This window comes from Laetiporus sulphureus (assembly GCF_001632365.1).
Source record: "Laetiporus sulphureus 93-53 unplaced genomic scaffold LAESUscaffold_72, whole genome shotgun sequence".
Classification (NCBI taxonomy): domain Eukaryota; kingdom Fungi; phylum Basidiomycota; class Agaricomycetes; order Polyporales; family Laetiporaceae; genus Laetiporus; species Laetiporus sulphureus.
This window is the reverse complement of record NW_024468581.1, coordinates 7,850-26,368: the sequence shown is the minus strand read 5'-3', so window position 1 is coordinate 26,368 and position 18,519 is coordinate 7,850. Positions and strand designations below refer to the sequence as shown.

At 50.0% G+C, this 18,519-nt stretch overlaps 5 protein-coding genes across 5 annotated transcripts; 2 read left to right on the top strand and 3 right to left on the bottom strand.

The window, feature by feature from the left end:
• Positions 1-155: 155 nt before the first annotated feature.
• Positions 156-1,794, top strand: LAESUDRAFT_665172 (DnaJ-domain-containing protein; the record flags this gene model as incomplete). The annotated part of the gene is made up of 11 exons (XM_040905171.1): positions 156-243; positions 312-363; positions 413-480; positions 538-563; positions 616-649; positions 679-789; positions 845-911; positions 975-996; positions 1,048-1,476; positions 1,529-1,610; positions 1,664-1,794. 11 exons carry the CDS (start codon positions 156-158, stop codon positions 1,792-1,794), a joined length of 1,110 nt encoding a protein of 369 aa, XP_040758554.1.
• Positions 1,795-2,068: 274 nt separating this feature from the next.
• LAESUDRAFT_764266 (Cullin-domain-containing protein) lies at positions 2,069-5,073 on the bottom strand (the record flags this gene model as incomplete). Its single annotated transcript, XM_040913410.1, has 12 exons — positions 2,069-2,191; positions 2,249-2,386; positions 2,441-2,701; positions 2,751-3,044; positions 3,095-3,373; positions 3,426-3,515; positions 3,567-4,070; positions 4,123-4,455; positions 4,507-4,857; positions 4,914-4,928; positions 4,979-5,007; positions 5,064-5,073. 12 exons carry the CDS (start codon positions 5,071-5,073, stop codon positions 2,069-2,071), a joined length of 2,427 nt encoding a protein of 808 aa, XP_040758553.1.
• A 489-nt stretch (positions 5,074-5,562) lies between these two features.
• LAESUDRAFT_687529 (ARM repeat-containing protein) lies at positions 5,563-9,707 on the bottom strand. Its single transcript, XM_040905957.1, has 13 exons — positions 9,390-9,707; positions 9,213-9,316; positions 8,731-9,162; positions 8,358-8,680; positions 8,170-8,310; positions 7,952-8,116; positions 7,729-7,903; positions 7,422-7,677; positions 6,809-7,367; positions 6,605-6,757; positions 6,370-6,553; positions 6,068-6,321; positions 5,563-6,009 (listed from the first exon to the last, which is right to left on the bottom strand). The coding sequence occupies exons 1-13, from the start codon at positions 9,623-9,625 to the stop codon at positions 5,806-5,808; spliced, it is 3,186 nt and encodes a 1,061-aa protein (XP_040758552.1). The 5' UTR covers positions 9,626-9,707; the 3' UTR covers positions 5,563-5,805.
• A 504-nt stretch (positions 9,708-10,211) lies between these two features.
• LAESUDRAFT_764264 (uncharacterized protein) lies at positions 10,212-11,831 on the top strand (the record flags this gene model as incomplete). The annotated part of the gene is made up of 7 exons (XM_040913409.1): positions 10,212-10,316; positions 10,383-10,417; positions 10,469-10,479; positions 10,540-10,772; positions 10,829-10,975; positions 11,079-11,462; positions 11,520-11,831. The coding sequence occupies 7 exons, from the start codon at positions 10,212-10,214 to the stop codon at positions 11,829-11,831; spliced, it is 1,227 nt and encodes a 408-aa protein (XP_040758551.1).
• A 200-nt stretch (positions 11,832-12,031) lies between these two features.
• LAESUDRAFT_731876 (uncharacterized protein) lies at positions 12,032-13,889 on the bottom strand. Its single transcript, XM_040910134.1, has 7 exons — positions 13,687-13,889; positions 13,398-13,639; positions 13,313-13,341; positions 13,249-13,259; positions 12,963-13,195; positions 12,795-12,908; positions 12,032-12,637 (listed from the first exon to the last, which is right to left on the bottom strand). The coding sequence occupies exons 1-7, from the start codon at positions 13,787-13,789 to the stop codon at positions 12,167-12,169; spliced, it is 1,203 nt and encodes a 400-aa protein (XP_040758550.1). The 5' UTR covers positions 13,790-13,889; the 3' UTR covers positions 12,032-12,166.
• Positions 13,890-18,519: the final 4,630 nt, after the last annotated feature.

The following is an 18,519-nucleotide window of genomic DNA, read 5'->3' as shown; positions in this document are numbered from 1 at the left end:
ATCGCATATGCTTGAAGACGGAGGGAAAGACAGGGAGACTCGCGCGACGCGCATCGCCCACGCGATCATAGAAGGCACGTGATCGCGCGTTGTACGTGGCTCTTAGGGCTCTTGCAGACTCGCCACTGCCTGTTGCACGTTCTGCTACCGGCACCATGGGTTCGACATTTCTGCTCGTTCTGTTCTGGCTGCTCTTCCTTTCACTTTTGGTGAATGCTGCAGATCTCTACAAAGCTCTCGAGCGTTAGTCGTGCGCGCGCACTTTGCTACCTTGGCGGATGGCTCGCTCATACAGTGCGAATTCATTCTAGTTTCTAGTTCAGCCTCCGAGCAGGACATCAGGAAGGCTTATAAGCGGCTTAGGTGAGTGGCACTGCCTATGGGAGGTTTGTGTGATTGAAGGACGTGTCAGTCGGAAGTATCACCCGGATAAGAACAAGGATCCAGGCTCAGAGGAAAAGTTCGTAGAGATTGCACACGGTCCGTCGCCGCAATTTATATGACACATGTGTCAGACATCTCATCTTTGGCTCACAGCATACGAGATCCTCTCGGACCCTCAGGTAAATCCTAGTCTTCAGTCAAATGTGGAGTGACGCGCTGACTCCAGGATAGAAAAAGCAAATATACGATCGACATGGAGAGGCGAGTTTCACATGAGAACCATGAGCTGAAAAGGTGTGCTTAACGAGGTTATTTGTCGCCTTCAGGAGGGCCTTAAGGCGAATGAGGGCGGCCAACATTATGCAAATCCGTTCGACCTCTTCTCGAACTTCTTTGGCGGTGGTCGTTAGTGGCTCACTTGGTTTCTCGTGACGTCTGCTAAATTCGTACCATCCTGTAGACCCGGCGAATCAACAGCGCAGGGGCCCCAACTCCGTTTCCGACATGGAAGTCAGCCTGTCGGACTTGTACGTACCGTGCAGTCATCTCTCGACTCCACGACTGACAGACCTCGTGCATACTCGATGCAGGTACACAGGCGCAAACATCGACGTGAGACCACTGCTACAGTACACGTCTCTCATTTCTCATCATCTCCTATAGTTCATGGTGAAGAAGCGAATCTTATGCGATCACTGCCGTGGCACCGGCGCTGCCTCCACTTCGGACGTCCACACCTGCCCGGTCTGCGGTGGCAGCGGCGTGCAGGTCATCCGCCAGCAGATCATGCCAGGCATGTACAGCCAGGCGCAGGTGACCTGCGGCTCCTGTGGCGGGCAGGGCAAGACCATCGGCCGCAAGTGTCCGCATTGCTCTGGCGCTAAGGTCCTCGATCACACGCAGCACTACACGCTCGAGGTGCCCAAGGGTGCATCGGAGGGCCATGAAGTCGTATTTGAGGGCGAGGGCGACGAGAGCCCAGACTGGGAAGCGGGAGATATCGTCATTCGCGTGCGGAGCAGGAGGGACAAGGGAGGCTGGAGGCGTAAGGAGTCTGGGTTGTACTGGAAGGAAACGATTGGGGTCGAAGAAGTGATTGCTGCTTCATTTACTCATTGACAGTGCTGAGCTAACGCACACATAGGCGCTGCTAGGATTCGAACGCAATCTCACACATCTAGATGGACACATCGTACAGCTCAAACGACATGGCGTGACGCAACCAGGTACAGACAATCTCTCTCGAGTGCCCTGTCACTGCATGCTGAATTGATCGCAGGATTTGTGCAGACAATCAAGGGCGAGGGCATGCCAATCTACGAGCAGGAAGGTGCTTTCGGTGATCTATACGTAGAATACAACGTCATTCTGCCCAATGAGATCGGCCCAGACATGAAGCGACGTGCGTAGCATCGCTGCTAACTGTGACAGTACGAACTGACTTCGCGTGCATTTAGGGTTGCTGAAGGCATTCGGCCGCTTGGAGGAGGACGGCACTCACTCGAAGGACGAGCTGTAACAATTGCGACATCTAGAAGCAATGCAGACTTAGAGCTGAGTGTAATTTATTATGAACGCAGAATTGTCGGACAATGTTGAGTGCGATAAGCTGGAGCGAGTCAGCCGTGAGGCATCTGGAGCCAGCTACCCTTGAAATATTATACTGATACAGATGAGCACTGCACTACACTGCGGGTCCATTCATGCCTGAACCAGACGTTAGTCTCATGCAAACGAATGCCGATAAAAACGGGCGTACCAAGTAATTGTACGATTTGCGATCTTCACATCGTTCTAGGTAGTCTCGCTGCAGACAGCGTGCGTCAACCATCTTGCCAAAAAATCCAAAAATCAAAAGACGAACCTCAATAAGTCCTTCGATGCGCTTCTTGATGACCATGGGATCGGGATGGAATCTACCCGCTAATTGTCGCGTCACCTCATTCATGAGATCGTTGTGTGTCATATGCTTGCGGTCCTTCATAATGCGCACGATGCATGCCTACACATATTCAGTTGCAAGGATGAATCGGTGGAACGCACATATTCCACATACCTCCGTCTGATGCCGCCGTTCTTCATCTACACGATCCTTCGTCTCCTTTCGTTCATCCGCGTTCTCCACGCGACTGGCAACAGTGCTGATCTTGATCTTCTGAAGTGGTGAACTGAAGTCCGAGTTGAATGAGAACGAGTCGTTCTGGTCGATCTCGCGCCCTGGTGGATGCTTCTTTAGGATTTTATACTTTGCACAGGCGAGAGATTGCAGATTGCGTTGCAGCTCTGTCTCTGGGATGGCCGTCGCGGTTTTGATCTCCTGCGGACACCTCATCAGTCACATACAGCATAAGATTAAGAATCCCTACCTCGTAAGTGAGGGTTTCGCCATCTGGGAGGTCCTCAAACAAGAGCAGAATCACCAATGCAAAAGTTGAGACGTTGAGATCGTGCTGTCGGGCCTTGAATCTCACGCGCACATCGGCATTACCCAAGGAAGGTTGCCACGTAACTCGCCGTCCTGAATGCTTAGAAAGGTAGAACTGTTCATAGGACTTGCATGCCCTGATGAGCTGATCCGGGAGATTGCAGGGTGCAGCTGAGTACGACATGGGCCAGAATGTCGAGGTCATGATTGTCACTGATATCTCAACTTCAGGCGCCTGTTAGAGAATCAGCCATGTCCGAAAGTCTCTAAAAAGCTGGATTTTACGGTTGTCTTTGCTAGATATGCCCTATACGATTGCATGTGCTCCGCGGATATCCTCATATCATGAAACATGCCTTCCAGCTTCTGCGTGAACTGGTAGCCGCATTCGACCTTGAGCTTGGCGAGCATGCCGCGCTCTGCGTCGTCTGAGACGGACCGACCCTGAAGCAGGCGCTTCGCAAGGTGCCCCTTGTAATAACGCTCGAAGATGTCCTTGTCCGTTAAAAACCTGAAGATAGTGATTGTCTTGTCGAGGACCTGATCGACCTCAGTGTCTGATTTCTGGTGTATTGTTCAGCCTCTATGCGAAAGGATAACGCGCACTGAAACCTACTCCTTTCAGACCCTTCTTCAGATTGTCATCGATGAACAATGAGATAAATTCTGACGCCTTCTCATGTTGATTGACGAACGTCTCGAAGGCCTGAACGAGAGCTGCTTGATCTCTCCAAGAGACATTGTACAGATCACATACCTCGTTCATGCCGCTCTCAATGTCTCTATCGCTCTGAAAAGCACTCACCCAGATCCTATCAAACTTGTCCTTTAGATCCAACACATCCTGTACCCATTTCAGTGCAAGCGACAGCGTTTGTGAAGCAGCCGCAACACGCGCTTTGCCCTTGCCCTTGAGCTTCGAAGTAGTGGTCATCTCATCTTGTGCTTGGAGGTCATCGGCATCCGCATTCAGGCTAGCGGACTTAAGCTCTCTTCCTCGTCGAATGATACTTTCTCTCAGAACCTTTCTGAGGGTCGGGACGCCTATAGTGGCCATTGTGAACAGACGGTACAAGCGGGATAAGTCGTCGATCTTGTCCGTGTCAATCATCATGTCTAGTCCGGAGTTGGGCATGGAGAGTACGGTCGACAGGTGTGGTGTCAACAAGGTTTGTTCCAGAAGTCGTCGTAGAGACAGGCTGGTCTTGGATGACAGGTAATGGTGCGCTCTCGATTCTTCTTGCTGGAACCGGATTTCTACCTGAAGACAGTCAGCCTAAGAAAAGAACATGCATATAACGGCATAAGTATACTCTTCGCAAGTATTCCGGTGCATCGCATGTCTCCAACAGCTGGATGCCCTCCTTTTTATAAAATGCCTCACTCTCTTTGAGCACGGCAGGCTCCAAGTCTCGCGCATACACCGACTTCTCGGAACGCTCATCGAAGAGCTGTAGAAGCACGTCCACACAGCCTTTCACGGCCGAGCGATTGATCACATACCCGTCGCGCTCTGTATGAATCTCGGTGAGGATAGCATTGACCAGGTTGTCTTCGATGGGAGATCGCAATATATGCTTGATGAAAAGGAGCAGGCCAGAATCCCATATCTCCGGCACCTTCGCGTCCTTGGTGTAGACACGATCCTAGTAAAGGATATCGAAGTAAGTCGATCAGTTAGAAACGTGTCAACATACCATGTATTTGAGAACGTCACGCAGCTTAGACAGACTAGATGTGTGGTCGTCCCATACTTTCCTCACAGCTTTCAGCAGCGTCTCCCCTGCTTGAGCCTTCTCAAGAGGATCGTCCTCGCTGCCACTGGGAAACGCAGGAAATATGTATTCGTTCGCGAGCTTCTCCAGATTCTCAGCAATTAATTTGTTGGTCCCTTTGTACAGTGTTTCCCCATGACGATATAACACCATGTTGTATGCGTATCGATGGTTTTCTTCGTAGGACAGATTCGCCGCATTATGATTCTGGATCTCGACGATATTCTTCGATAGCTTGGACCATGTCTCGTCGATGGAGATATCTGGCCCATGCTACATCGCACCTCCTCTCAACGAAGGAAAGGAATGAAGATTTCGGAACGGCATACCCGTTTCACAGGTCTCTAGCCAAAATCGGTCAGTCACAGGAGCTACTGGCACACGAGCTCCTTACAATCTTGGGCTTCCCCCTCGATCGGAGTGCTGGCGGATTCATGCTCTGAGAATTTGGGGAGCTACCTTAGCATCATAAAACATACGTGCTGCCATTACGGTCTCCTCAGCCTCAGGTTCAGCTACTTGAAATGGAGCGATGGAATGTAGGGGTTTGTTGATTACAGAAAGCAAAATATTTCGAGTGCAAATGTGGCCCCAGATGTCAAGTCTGTGTGTTCGACGAGATGAGAGTGCGGCGCGTACTGCCAACGAGGATGGAGCGCTAAGAATCACGTGAAGCTAAGGTACAGAATGCGGGAACAGAGGTCTGGGTCACCACACGGCAGACGTGATGCAATTTATCAATGTGGGAAATTGTGTGTGAATCTCGACTGATTTCTTACACATGCGATAAATATTTGCAACGATGGCATTTCATGTCGAAAATGTTTCACTTTGGTTGTGAACGCGCACTATTTGCCGATTAAATGCTATATTGGCAAATCTTTGTCACAAATGTAAGACATCAGCCGACATTCCCACACTATTTTTCACACTGATAAATCGGAAAATGTCTGCCGTGCCAATCTGTTCCCAATCCTCATCCTTGCTGGGGATTCTCATTCGCGGTCGACAGATACGCTGTTCTATCAGCACAGCATAGTATTACAATGTCCTGGCGCATCGAGAGTATGCATGACGGACGACGTAGTCATTATGATCCAATTGCATACGTCAGTGCGGTAAGGAAGACGTTGATGAACAGTATAAGTAATTGCGTTTGTTTGTGTGTAGACTAATAGAAGAGAAAGCGATGCATAGAAGACATGTTATAGGATGAAGGCATTATGATCGTGATGCGCGAACGAAGTCAGCGAAGTATTTTCGGAACGCTTTGGCGTCAAGATCCCGCATTTTTGTGACGAACTCGATTGCAGCAGGTTCAGGCCAATTTTGCGCAGGGAGGAAGACGGCGACGAAGAAATCGAACGCTTCCTGCCCTCGGGCTTTTGAGATGGCTTGCAAGAAGTTGCAAATCTCATGCAGCACCTAGGCGACGACTCCTGTGAGCATCACCTTGTAGCCCTTCAGAAGTAGCTGTACATACTACGAGCATCTGACCATCCTTGACATTAAATTGCGGCGACGACAGTGCGATGAACGCTGTAGGGACCAGACGCTCGTACACAAAGCGTTCGAAGCCAGGTAGCACCTGTGCCTGCGTGTCCGGGTTAGGCCGTGCCCATACGGCCACGCATCGGGCGAAGAATGTGAAGGCCGCCTTCTGGCTGAATGGGTCTGACACGTCTTCTGCTAATCGCTGCATACTGCCCAGCAGGCCTTCCAATTGCCCTTTGTTTCCTAAGGCGCTTTCAATACGATTGCGGGCAATGCGCTAAGTAAACTCACGTTCTGATATGAAAACAGGGTGCAGTTTTGAAGCCATGATGTTGTTCAGAAGAGCGAGATAGGCCTTCTTGGTATCCGCGCGAGCAAGCTCATCATCCGTTCCCGATACCGCTTGAGACATAATGGCGTTGATATGTGCACTTAACGGTCCAACCAGCTGGTCGAGCACATCAAACATATCCTCCTGCTCTGAAGTTCGGCACACAACCTTCATGAGAGGATGGATTGCTCCTACCTGCAGTTTATGAACGAGGAGACCGATGAAGTTCATGAAATCAACCAGTTCTGAGGGCTCGAAGTGCGCCAAGAGGCTGGCCATCAAGGATGGAATGAGTTTGGTGACATTCGGTCCAGTGGTAGCGAGAATACGGGCGAAAGCGAATCGTGTCTAACGCTAGTAGATGAGAGTGAGACATCGAAAGCCAGCACCGCTACGTACCGCATCCCGCACAACCTTGAATACGTTCATCGCCTCGAGAGACACAAGAATAGCTTGCGCCACCTCGTTAAACACATCCAACGGTGGTAGAATGTATCCTGCCGGAATCGGCGAAGGATAATCTGGAAATCCTTTGGCAATATTCCCTAGAGCCATGATGATATGATGAACCTTTAGTATCGGCATCACGTCCTCTACCCCCTTCACCGCCTGCAGATTCAGAGACAACTCAGCCAGCAATGGCCTTACAATGGACTGAAGAAGCGCAGAACCCTGTTCCGGAGCCTTGTAGAGGAGCGAAGCTAGTGTGCCAGCCGTTTCGAAGAGGTACAGCTGTGCATCAAAGATGCCCGGGTTGTTGACAGCTTCTGTCAACAGATCTTGCTGCTCAGGATTCTCGAGCTCGGGCAGCTCCACCTGGATTGAAAGCAGGTCGCGCATTCCTTGCAGTAATGATACGGCAAGCTCCGGAGAAATTTCATTCTTGCTTTCTCGGATGAATCGATAGAACAAATAGAATACTCGTGAGCGGAGGCTCGACACAGGATTATGCAGACCTCTAGATCAGTCGTCATCAGCTCTATAGGATATCTAGTTCGAATACCTCGCTCACCGAGTGTCCATCATGGCCTGTAAAGTTGGAACGATACAATCCTTCCGAACTTTGAAGAAGTCGCCATACCGTGCAACAGTCTCAAAGAACTGCATGACCACAGTCTTGTTGGGATACCCCGCAATACCTGAGCGTACGAGGGCATAGAGCAATTCGCCATGCGTCGTTAGCGGATACCCGGAGTAATCCGTCTCCTTGCGCTTTTCTCTGTCAATGGCCGGAGCCTGGCAGAACGCCGCACGTCCTTTGCTTCCGCCTACAAGCACTGTCAAACAAGCGAAGCATCGACATTGCAGAGGCAACATACTCTTATTAATTTCTCCAAAACTGTAAACCAAGTATACCGCTAGCTCTGCATCGTTCCACTTGACAGGAGTGCCACTTTGATATGCTGTCAAAGTGTTGATGACCAGACTTCGCAATGCTTCCGTGACCAGATTTTGTTCTATGAGTAGCGTTGCATCCAGGAATGTCCGCAGATCCTGCGCAACTAGTTAACATTGATCGGTTTTGATGACGGTAGAAAGTACCTTGCGGAGTTCCTCGAAGGCAACTTTGTCGTCTTCATCCATGTCTTCTGGATCACAGTCTTCTTCCCATTTGAGCTTCTGCAGGATAACTCTGAGTAAAGACGTCAGAAAGGATCTCTTCTGTTCGTCTAGTGGTTCTGAGGACGTCTTTCTCGATTTTTTGTACTATTCGATCATCCATAAGTGACACATGAGTACAGGGAGACATGATGACTCACGCTCGAAAGCACAGTCTGGAGAAAAGGGAAGACCGTTGATCCTGTATCGTCGTACTCATCCGCCATGAAACGCAGCATGATCGGAAGCGTTTGCTGCAATATCTGATTGGCATCTGAGCGGACGTCATTGATGGTAGATTCCTGAAGCCATGATCAGAAAATACCACGACAAAGACGCTAACACGTACATCGATGATTTTGCATATTTCCAGGCCAAGGATATTCAGTAGCCTGCCGAGAGCCTCTCGATATGACTCCTCTCCTTCGTCAACGTCGGAACCACGAGCCGCTTGTTGGACTCGTGTTTTGGATTCGAGCGCATCGAGAACTTGAGTGAGAGACAGAACCTTGATCAGCTGTAACTTGTCTCCCGGCTCTTTGAGGCCTTTTCCGACGATCTTTACAAGAGCAGAAGAAGTAGCCAAGCGGATTGGCAATGAAGAATCCGACAAAAGGTTGAATAGTAGCGGTACAGTCGTCGGTGTCACAGTGAGGTTGATGTCAATCCAGCCTGACAGTGTATTCAGACCTAAGGAAATAGAATGACATTTAGGGACTCACCGACGTAAGAGGCAAACGTCCGAACTCCCCAATCCACTACTTCAATAGCCGTGTCCAGCTCCCGATCTGCAGATGCGCCCTCCTTCCTTGACCTGGCCATCCTCTCAGCACCATCCGCCACAATAGTCAAAACGGCTTCGTTGATACGGCCTGCATCTCGTTCACGCACAGCGTCTCTAACTCTGCCATCTCTCGTGTGACGTTCCTGATTGAAGGGTCTAGCCGCCTTGATCATCTGATCTGCGACTTCACCAGAGATTTCCAGTACGATGTGAAAGAACAGGAGGGATACATGGTGATTGAATGTCGACTGCGAGGTCGACTCCGCAGGGCGGATTAGCGCGAATAGATCAGTAAAGAATGTCGGCCATTTGTCCATGTAAGTGCACAGGAAAAATAGAGTGAGAGTATGTGAAAACTTGTTGCGTAGGACTGGAGCGAAATCAGCATCATGCAGAAGTGCTCGGACTGCGGGGACCTACAAGGAGCTTCAACTTCTGCTGAGCCGTACAGATATTCAGATTGTATATAGGATACGAAAGACTGGCGCAAGGTTTGGAAAGACTCATCATCTAGAGGCTCAAAGCTAACACAACCGTGGCATGCAGAGTCAGTTGACGCGCGCACTACGCGCAGAAGTTCCATTGCCGGAGACCCACCGATTGTCCAGAAATTCGTCTAGTAATCGTAACGCAAAGAACCTTGCTTGTGTTGGATATTTTCGGGAACCATTCGGATTTGCTTCCACGAACAAAGCAAGAGCCAAGCGCCATGCACTGGCGGCATTTTGTTGGATGGATGAGAGATACTCCAAAGCCTGCTGGTGCAAGGATCCTCGCGTTGGATCGGACGCAATCGCAATGGCCTGAACGACTTGATCCAAATTCTGTTCCATCGCGTGCAGCTTGGGAGGGCGACACTTGCTGTGAGTCAGAAGAGACCGTGGAGAGAAGCGATTTCGCAATGCTCGACAAAACCACAGAGCCAGAGTCGAAAGGACTCGGGTGCACGTGATGGTGTACTCACTCAGGCTTCGCCGCTTCTGCGGTGTGGGTGTGGCGCATCAAGATTCAACACCTCAACGTTCAACGCTCATCCACACCCATATTTTCTCATTAGCTGTTTGCTTCATCTCAATTTACGCAGAGCGAGCCGGCCTTGGAACGCGAAAACCTTGAGTAGTGATGCTACAACTTGCATCGCGCAGGGGCACATTACCGTTCCGGCTGTCTGGAAGAATACCACGCAGAAATGCCTCCAACATACCTAAATACCATTCGAAAGTTATGAGTCAGCGGTTCCTACTAGATTCGTCAGGTATATGAGTCTCAACGATGACTACGTTTATAGTGATTCCGTTTGAAATGACGGAGTGGGAGGCCAGCAAACGACTCGATTTATCCATGTCCGTTAGATGCGGACATATGGGTGTCCTCAGGTCTCTCATGAGGGCCTTCCCCTGGCCGCGATCTATACCCGTTATGCCATTGCGTGTAAAAGCGGTCTATCTGCCCATATGGATGATAGATATGACCCTCGAGGCAACTGCATGGGTGTATGCAAGTCCGGACGGAGAACTTGGAAAGGTAAATAGATTAAATCCAAGTCTTGCGCTCTGCTGTATAGTCTAACGCTGGCTGGTTTCTGTTCAGCACAGTATTACGGTCACACAGGTCGATCAACTCTCGTGCGTCTGCTCAGACTCTACCGATCTTTTCTGATAACACGCAGCGCACAGTTGTATCCCAGGTATGGTGCCACGCTAGTATCTTCAAATCTCCTTTATTCACTTGGTTCCATCGCCATCAGGCTTTGACCACGATCCTTTATCAAAACTTTCTTTTGCTTCGCGAGAACTCGGGGGAGCTTGGCATCTACCGGCGACCGCGACGAACATCAAGGAGCAAGGTCAGAACATCTTATGCCTGCCATTCACACGTACACCACTACATTTCATGGACGCGATCCGTTCCCTTCATCCTGACAAGACCACGCTTTATGAGGAAGTCAGATTCGATCCTGCCTCGGTGAAGGAGAATCTCGTGCGTATCATTTTCATACGCCTTCGGCATGGCAAGACGACATCTGATCGGTGCAGTTCGCAGTATTTCCCCTCTTATTGCCGGTGTATTTGGCAGAGTACGAAAGCAGGGAAGGGCAGCCTCTCACAGTCGTGCTTGAAGGGTGGCACAAGAAGGCAAGTCTGATTACAATCGCTTCTCTCGCGATCGCTGCTGTACACGCAGTATTGTCACTACCGTCATCATTGCACGCGTCTTGCAGCAATCCTTCCCCCCTCCCCGAAGCCTCTTCTATATCTCGCTAGTTACTCACTCGATTGTATTCAGGGTCGCATCATCGTTGAGAACACAGATAGATACCTCGTCCCGTCGTGGCTGGGACCCAGGTTTCTCCAAAGGCAATGGAGACGCCTCCCACATAACAAGGGAGTCTATCTCCTCATGGAGCGGCAGGATTACATGTACCCCATCGCACATTCAGCAGCTAAGTTGGACTTCCGGATGCTGGACGCGCTGCCAGAGTGGACGAACCAGCTCATATCGCGATGGCTGAAGAGAAAAGGCAAGTCGGAGGGCGCGGCAAACCTAGATGCATCATCTGCACTATGGGATGACCTGCGGATCCGACCTGCCACACTTGAAGAGAGGCTGCGGAACGAGATGTTCTTGCTCGTGGATCTGTACATGGTAGCTGTCAAGAGGAAGATAAATGTGAGTTCTTTCCGCTATACGTGCTTGACAATATGCCCTTAACTCCGCAATCGCTAGACAATAAAGGAAAAGAACATCTCTGCTCCTGACATAAGATTTCCGTTCGAGATCAGCGTTATCGATGAGCATGATTATGACGAAGAAGACATAGACGTGCCAGGAGCGATGAAGATGAAGGCTCAGTTGTTCGCGAGGACAATAGAGCTTAGATTCAAATCATGGACCGTGGAGGAGCTGGAAAAGAGGCTCGAGGAGGCAAACCGATGGAGAGAACAGTGGATGCCGAGATGGTGGAGAGAGTGGAAGGATGTCCACCAGGATAGGCCGGCGAAAGAGGGCGAGAAATCGCCGAGCAAGCGTACTCCATAAATGCACTAGAACCGCGGGTCACTGTATGCGAGAGGCCTCATCGCGCTGCTTGCTTATGCAGGATGCAATAATGTAAGTACATATGTCAGAACAATATCAACGGTGCTCCTGTCCCTCCGACGCGTCGCTTGTAGTGGACGACTTGAGCTCCCATTCTGCCAACCAACTTGGTTTGCTCTGACGCCGTTTCTCATCAATCTCCTGTAGCTGCCGCTGGAACCCCTTCAGCTGCTCTGGGGTCTTCGCATGCTCATCCCCGCCCTCGCGACTGAAGCTGGCTCGGTCAATCTCCCGCGAGTCTTCTGCGGCTTTCATAATCATGGCGAACACCTATATCACGAACGCCAGGGTGAGCGCTGTACTCGACGAGGATAAAACCGGTGCACCTCCTCGACGTTTTTGTTGACCATCCACATTCTGCCAAGGTCCATCCAAACTCGGTTGGCCATCTTCTCCTCGTCAGTGAACTCCCTGATCCGCAGGTCGTCCCAATCAACCACATTCACACCAGATTCCGTGGCACTGCATGGGAAATACTTCGCTTGGTAGGACTCTATGGCGCCCTTGGTCGCCGCTGCGTCATTCACCCACTTCTCCAGCGCACCCTGACTGAGTTTCACGTGTGGCATCGTAGCGTGCAGTTCGAGCGGGGCGAACCGAGAGATTGAGTTGGACCCATCGTTGACCCAAAATTCCCTGGGAGAGAGGTAGTCGATGAAGCGTTTGAAAAAATCAGGCCCATTTGGATCCTTGTTGAGTATTCTTTGAGCTTGCTCCCTGTCACGGTCTTCTGTGACGATGCGACCCTGTAAGAAGACCCTGATCAATTTTCGTGTCGATGCTGGATATCTTATATGGAAGGCAAGCTTGGAACATGCACTTGGCCGAGAAGCATAGCGTATGGTATGATGCCTCAAAGAAGAGCGCGAGTCTTGTGTCTAGAGATTTTAAATGGCCTCCTACCTTTCTAGTAAAGGCTTCCAGGATAGCAGTAAACGTTAAGGGATCTCCAGTATCGATCGCGGGCATCTCATATTGAGCAAGATAGATAGGCACGAGCACCGGGTAGGCTGCAAACTGTAGCATACTGAGCTACCATATGTCCTCTGTAGGCATAAAGAAAAAACGCACGAGATTCGCTTTCACAGCAGAGGGATCGAACTTAAGCTGTTCCGAGATGGTAGCCTGCTGGTACGATAGCGAGCGCGCAACATCAAGAAGGGGAAATGGCGTGACAGAGAATGGCAGGCACAGAATCTCGGTGCCGCGCTGTGTCAGAAGGTCTTCAGAGAATCGAATCGTAGAGCCTCTGTCAAAGAGCATCGAGTTGAGGGAAATTCGGGACAATGGTTCATATACGAAACCTTCCGCCGTGGTGGGATTAGCATGAATCTACCAACAATGTCGAGCACTGAACCTGGCACGTATCTTGGACAAGTTCGTGAAGACCGAGCAAGAATGCAACAGGTAATAGAACGTACGACTGCTGGAAGAACACTCGCGCGATTCTCTAGATATCCATATCAATTTTGGGCATGCGCCATGACAGGGAATCGCGAGAAGCACCTCGATCGTTTCGCTCTTGTCGGAGTGGTCCTGCACCCATATCTGCGCCTCGACCTCGGCGTCCACCAACCAGATCGGCAGGTATATGGCCTGTATGCGATTTGGCCGCAGCGGCTGGAAGCCCATTCCCGGCAGTAAACGCGCAGCGACAGAACGAAAAAAGTCCCTGCCCCAGCATTTGATGGACATTGGCACGCCGAGCCTTAGGATCGCTTCCTCCGTAGAGAAAGCGAACGGGAAGGCTGCAAACGATGAGCGCCATCATCGGAATATGCACAAAATGAGGCACCTCTGACTTTCGGGGGGAACCGCTGTGCTGCATTGGACAATCCCCTCCTATTAGACTTGAGAATGAGTTTCAGCGAGCGGTGACCACATGGATTCCGGAACATATTGGCATGGATGAACACGCAAATGTTCCCCTTCAGCAGCAGTCACGTACAAAGCGCAGGAATGTGACAGAGACCTGTGTAGCGCTTTAGTCTGTCTGACGGGATAGTGGATGCAGACTTAACTCGAGGTTGTCCCACTGAACCGATTTCCTACGCACGTGACCGTGGCGTCAGACGAACGCGCTCGGTGTTTGGCTGGGAGACACAGACTTGTAGAAAATTGAGAAAATCAATTTCTTTGTGTGTGGATGTATGAGGGGCCCCTTTGGACAAAAATAATAAAAAAAGCATCTTTCGGAAGCGAAAAAGCAAAACGAAAAATGAGTATCGAAACGCGAGCGCCTACGTAGGCGCTGGTCCCGCTTTAGGCAACTGATGACACTAAAATGCGATTAAATAAACTTTTCGGGGACTTCGGAGCTCTCCGATCATCTTCCGTGTCTTACAAGCAATGTATGATCTATACATGTACAAAGCCAATCCATGGACTGTTGGAGAGCATGTGTATTAAGCCTCAGATTAGGAACACGGAACGCGGGTGAGCGTCCGGGATGAAGGAGGATGCGGGATGATGCGGATCTTCCCGATATGGCATTCCTTTATATATACATGTACACATTAGAAAATATTATCTAATCCCTCAGCCACATTGGTCCGGACTCTCATTTGTGAGGGCCTCGGTACCTCGGCTTGTTCCCGAGCCTCGGTCGTGAGGTTCAGCTTTCTCAACACTCTCCCGCAAGCCGATGGACATCCCAAGCAAACGAGATAGCTTTTGATGCCGCAGTTTGGGGAGTGCTTTCGTAAAAATGTCCGCAATCATATCTTCAGTAGGACAATAAACAATATTAATACATCCCCTTTGTTGCTGTTTGCGCACATAATGATATTTTACATCAAAATGTTTGGAACGCGCATGAAACTGAGGATCTCTTGCAATTGCAATTGCAGAATTATTATCCTCATACAACAGGGTAGGTTGGGACTGATTGAAGCCTATTTGTTTAAATAAACTTTGCAGCCACATGGCTTCACGGGCTGCTGCCACAGATGCGATGTATTCTGCCTGTCACAGATTTTCGCCACAAAGTCCGCACGTGACTTTTCTCACACCACAGATCACGTGCTTCACCAATATCTCACGCCACTCAGCCACAGATGTGACGCGTAGAGATCAGGTGATAGTCCACATCACATGTTATGGTCCAGACCCGTGGATGATACGGTCGGACCTGTCTATTCCAGGATACAATAGAGGCACCCATTTGGGAACAAAGGGAACAAGGACTATTGTTATGCATCGGCCTTCCGCTTCCTATTAGTTTAGCCAGAAGCCTAGATAGGTACAATGTTCACACCGGAGAACAAAAAGAAAACCAAGATAGGCATGATGTGCACACGCATTACTGCGGCAACCATCGATCTTCCCACTTATTGTTCTACTTCCGGACATCCTATTGTTCCGTGTATGGCCATTTGCTTATACCCGTAGATAGGTAGCTTAGGTAAGATAGCCCGCTGTACGTGTATATAAGACCAGCCATGTAGGGACGAAACCTCAGATTGTTTCTCCTCGTCTACTACCCATAGCACTCACTGAGCTCACCAGCTCCTTCATATATCTCTCACCCTTTCCTGCGTCTGCCACATCGACCAGTAAGTCAACAGGCTCTTGTGCCACATAGGGTTCAGGGGGATACTTTTGGGATCAGGGGGATCAGGGCGGCACGTTCCACGTGACTGTCCCTTTTTAGTCTTTTTGATCTCTTGTCCGGTGTTACCGTGACATTAGAAACAATCTGACATTTTCTGTGCCCCTGCTTAGTGTCTAACACAAGTGGCCACGTATTTTCAGCACAAGCAGTTTCAGCCGTAGCGCGCGGCTTTTTTGACACACATTCCAATCTGATCTCTACCCGGCGTGAGCCTCAGCAAGACTCTGAGCTGCCCAAAGCCTCAAAGCGCAAGGCCACCCCCAGGATCGACCTCGACGCCCACTACAAGCATCAGGAAACCAACAAGGAGCGTGGAAGGCTCCTCACACTTGCGTCACTAGGCGCATCGTCCACAGACAGGCAGCGAGCAGCAGCTAGGGTTGTAGATACCACACACATCATAAAGCGCGGAATCATCCGCAAGCCACTGTCACGGCACGCCGATGACAAAGATAGACAACCAAAATAGAAACCCCTTGAGGGTCTCCTGGCTAAGAGCCGACAGCGACGAGCTGTGGCGGTACGACGTGCCCACTGACGAGGCCTAGTTGCTAGTCGCAAAGTATGACTTACTGGCGAGGCAAGTGGCGCTATCACAAGTGAGGATGATAATGAAATGTATAGCACACTGCGAGTGTCTGGTAAGACCCCGCTGTGATGGTAGTGGTGGACGAAGGAGAATAAGACTGAGGTCTCCTCCTCGTCTCGCTGGTCCTTATATACATGATTGTCTAGCTACTGTACAGTACTTCATAAGCGAGTCACACGCTATTCTACTGGATGGTGCTACAATCGTACGATGTGTCCCAATTATCCTGATTGGCTGCCTAATAATAACCCACGGAGACGGGGCTCCTCTTGAGCACGCAATATGGTGTCATGGCGATTGCGCCATATGATGCCATGCCGAGGAGCTCGGTGTCACGTGACAATGCCGAGGGAGATCCGAGGTCATGTGACTAGATGCCTCGTTATCTTATCTCTTTAGGTCACGTGACTTCTTGTGCGACGAGAAATGATGAAAAATGATATGCTTCTTAATAGCATTTGTTCCTTTAATGACTTGTCCGGTAAAACCGTGACATCCCCCCCTTCTCAAGGTTCATCGTCCCGATGAGCCAAAGCCTCTGGCGCCACGTATTGTTCGTTTTGCGAGCGAACTATCTGCCTCTGAAATGATTCCTGGGGCGTAGCGTTCGCATATGAACTGAGCGATACGGTCGCCTGTCTTGACCTCAAATGGTTCGCTGGTTGTGTTTACCAGCAGAACCTTGATTTCCCCTGTGTAGTCCGGGTCTACTACCCCTGCTGCGACATCAATTCCTTTGAGGGCTAGCCCACTTCGGGGTGCTACTCGAATGTATGTCCATTTTGGGGGGTCGACCGCCAATCCGGTGCCAACGAGCATTCTGGAGTGTGGGAGAATGTTTAAGTCCTCTACCGACTTGACATCCCATCCGACAGCTTCGTGAGATCCCTTGTAGGGTGCTCGGGCATTTGGGTGAAGGCGGAAGAAAAACATGAACTCATCAGGGTGGTCAGACAGGGCAATTTTGTGCGCTTTGCGTGTTCGCGGCTTAGCTCTTGGGGCGTCTGGATGTGTCTTATGGAATTCCTCTACTTTGTCTTTGACATGTGTGAGGTTCTCCAGTGGTTCCCAAGTATTATCGCTGTGGTCATAGTCTGACCACTTGACAAGATACTGGGTTTTGTTATACCGGATTCTTGAATCGAGGATATCCTCTACGTCCCATTCTTCTTCTCCGTCGATGATGACTGGAGGGTTAGGGGGAGGTATGCGTCCAGGGATCGAGTCTTGATGGAACATAATTAGCTTTGAAGCGTGAAACACAGGGTGTATCTTCATGTCCGCTGGTAATTGCAGTTTGAATGATACGGCTCCGATCTTTTCGAGGATCTTGAATGGTCCATAATTTTGAGTCGCAAGCTTCTGGCTTTTGACTTTGACATGGAGGTCTTTTCCTCGGATAAGCACTTCGTCTCCTACTTTGAAAGGAACGTCCTGCTTTTTAAGATCGAAATACCATTTCATACGTTCTGCTGCTAATGACAGAGCGGCACGTGCTTGTTCCTGTGCTTGGTCGCGGTTGTGGAATAAGTGTTCCAGGGATGGATGTTGTATTCCTTCCAGTACATCCGGTGCCATGCGGGGGTGTCGACCATGCTCAATGAAGAACGGAGACAGACCAGTCGATTCTGAAGCTTGATTGTTGTAAGCAAATTCCGCTGTGGGCAGTAGCGTAGCCCAGTCAGTTTGTCGGTAATTGCAATACATGCGCAAATATTGTTCCAGAATCTGGTTGACTCGTTCGGTCTGTCCGTCTGTTTCCGGGTGATAGGCTGTAGACATCGTAGATTTGATATGAAGTTTCTGACAGAACTCCTGGAATAGCTTGGCTGAGAACTGTGTGCCTCGATCAATATGATTTGCCGAGGGATTCCGTGGAGTTTGAATACTTCATTGTAGAAAATCGATGCTACTTGAGACGCTGTCACCGTGTCGTCTACTGCATAGTAGTGAGCATGTTTGGTGAATCGGTCGACAATTACCAAGATGGCCGTCTTCTTTTCTCCCCTGTGGTCTGGGCTTGGGGGTAGCTGTGTAATCAGGTCACAGGTAACCATTTCCCAAGGCCCTTGTGGTACTGGATTAGGTTGTAGTAGTCCGTACGGCTTTTGCTTGCTCGCCTTGTTTCTTTGACAAGCCACACAGCCTTGGACATACTTTTTAACATCAATGGTAAGTCCTGGCCACCAATAATTCCTGCTGATCAACTCTTGTGTTTTCCATCGTCCGGCGTGTCCGGCGGTGGAAATGTCATGGTGTAGCTCGATCAGCTCATTCCGCAGCGTAGAGTCTTTTGGAACGTAGACCTTTCCTCTTCTGAGCAGCAATCCATGCTCGAAGTTCCACTCTTGAAGGTCTTTTCCGAACTCTCGCTTGCCAGTTTTTAGTAGGTGCTGGTAACCTTTGGTCATTTCGTCGTCTTGTAG

Excerpts from the sequence above, each read along its gene's own strand:
- LAESUDRAFT_731876 (XM_040910134.1), bottom strand. The coding sequence starts at position 13,789 with ATGTTCCGGAATCCATGTGGTCACCGCTCGCTGAAACTCATTCTCAAG. Across the intron at positions 12,909-12,962 it reads CTGCTGTGAAAGCGAATCTC|TTTGCAGCCTACCCGGTGCT; the intron begins GTGCGTTTTTTC and ends AGTATGCTACAG. Across the intron at positions 12,638-12,794 it reads TGGAAGCCTTTACTAGAAAG|GGTCGCATCGTCACAGAAGA; the intron begins GTAGGAGGCCAT and ends GTCTTCTTACAG.
- LAESUDRAFT_687529 (XM_040905957.1), bottom strand. The coding sequence starts at position 9,625 with ATGGAACAGAATTTGGATCAAGTCGTTCAGGCCATTGCGATTGCGTCC. Across the intron at positions 9,317-9,389 it reads GACGAATTTCTGGACAATCG|CTTTGAGCCTCTAGATGATG; the intron begins GTGGGTCTCCGG and ends CGGTTGTGTTAG. Across the intron at positions 9,163-9,212 it reads AGCAGAAGTTGAAGCTCCTT|TCCTACGCAACAAGTTTTCA; the intron begins GTAGGTCCCCGC and ends ATTTCGCTCCAG.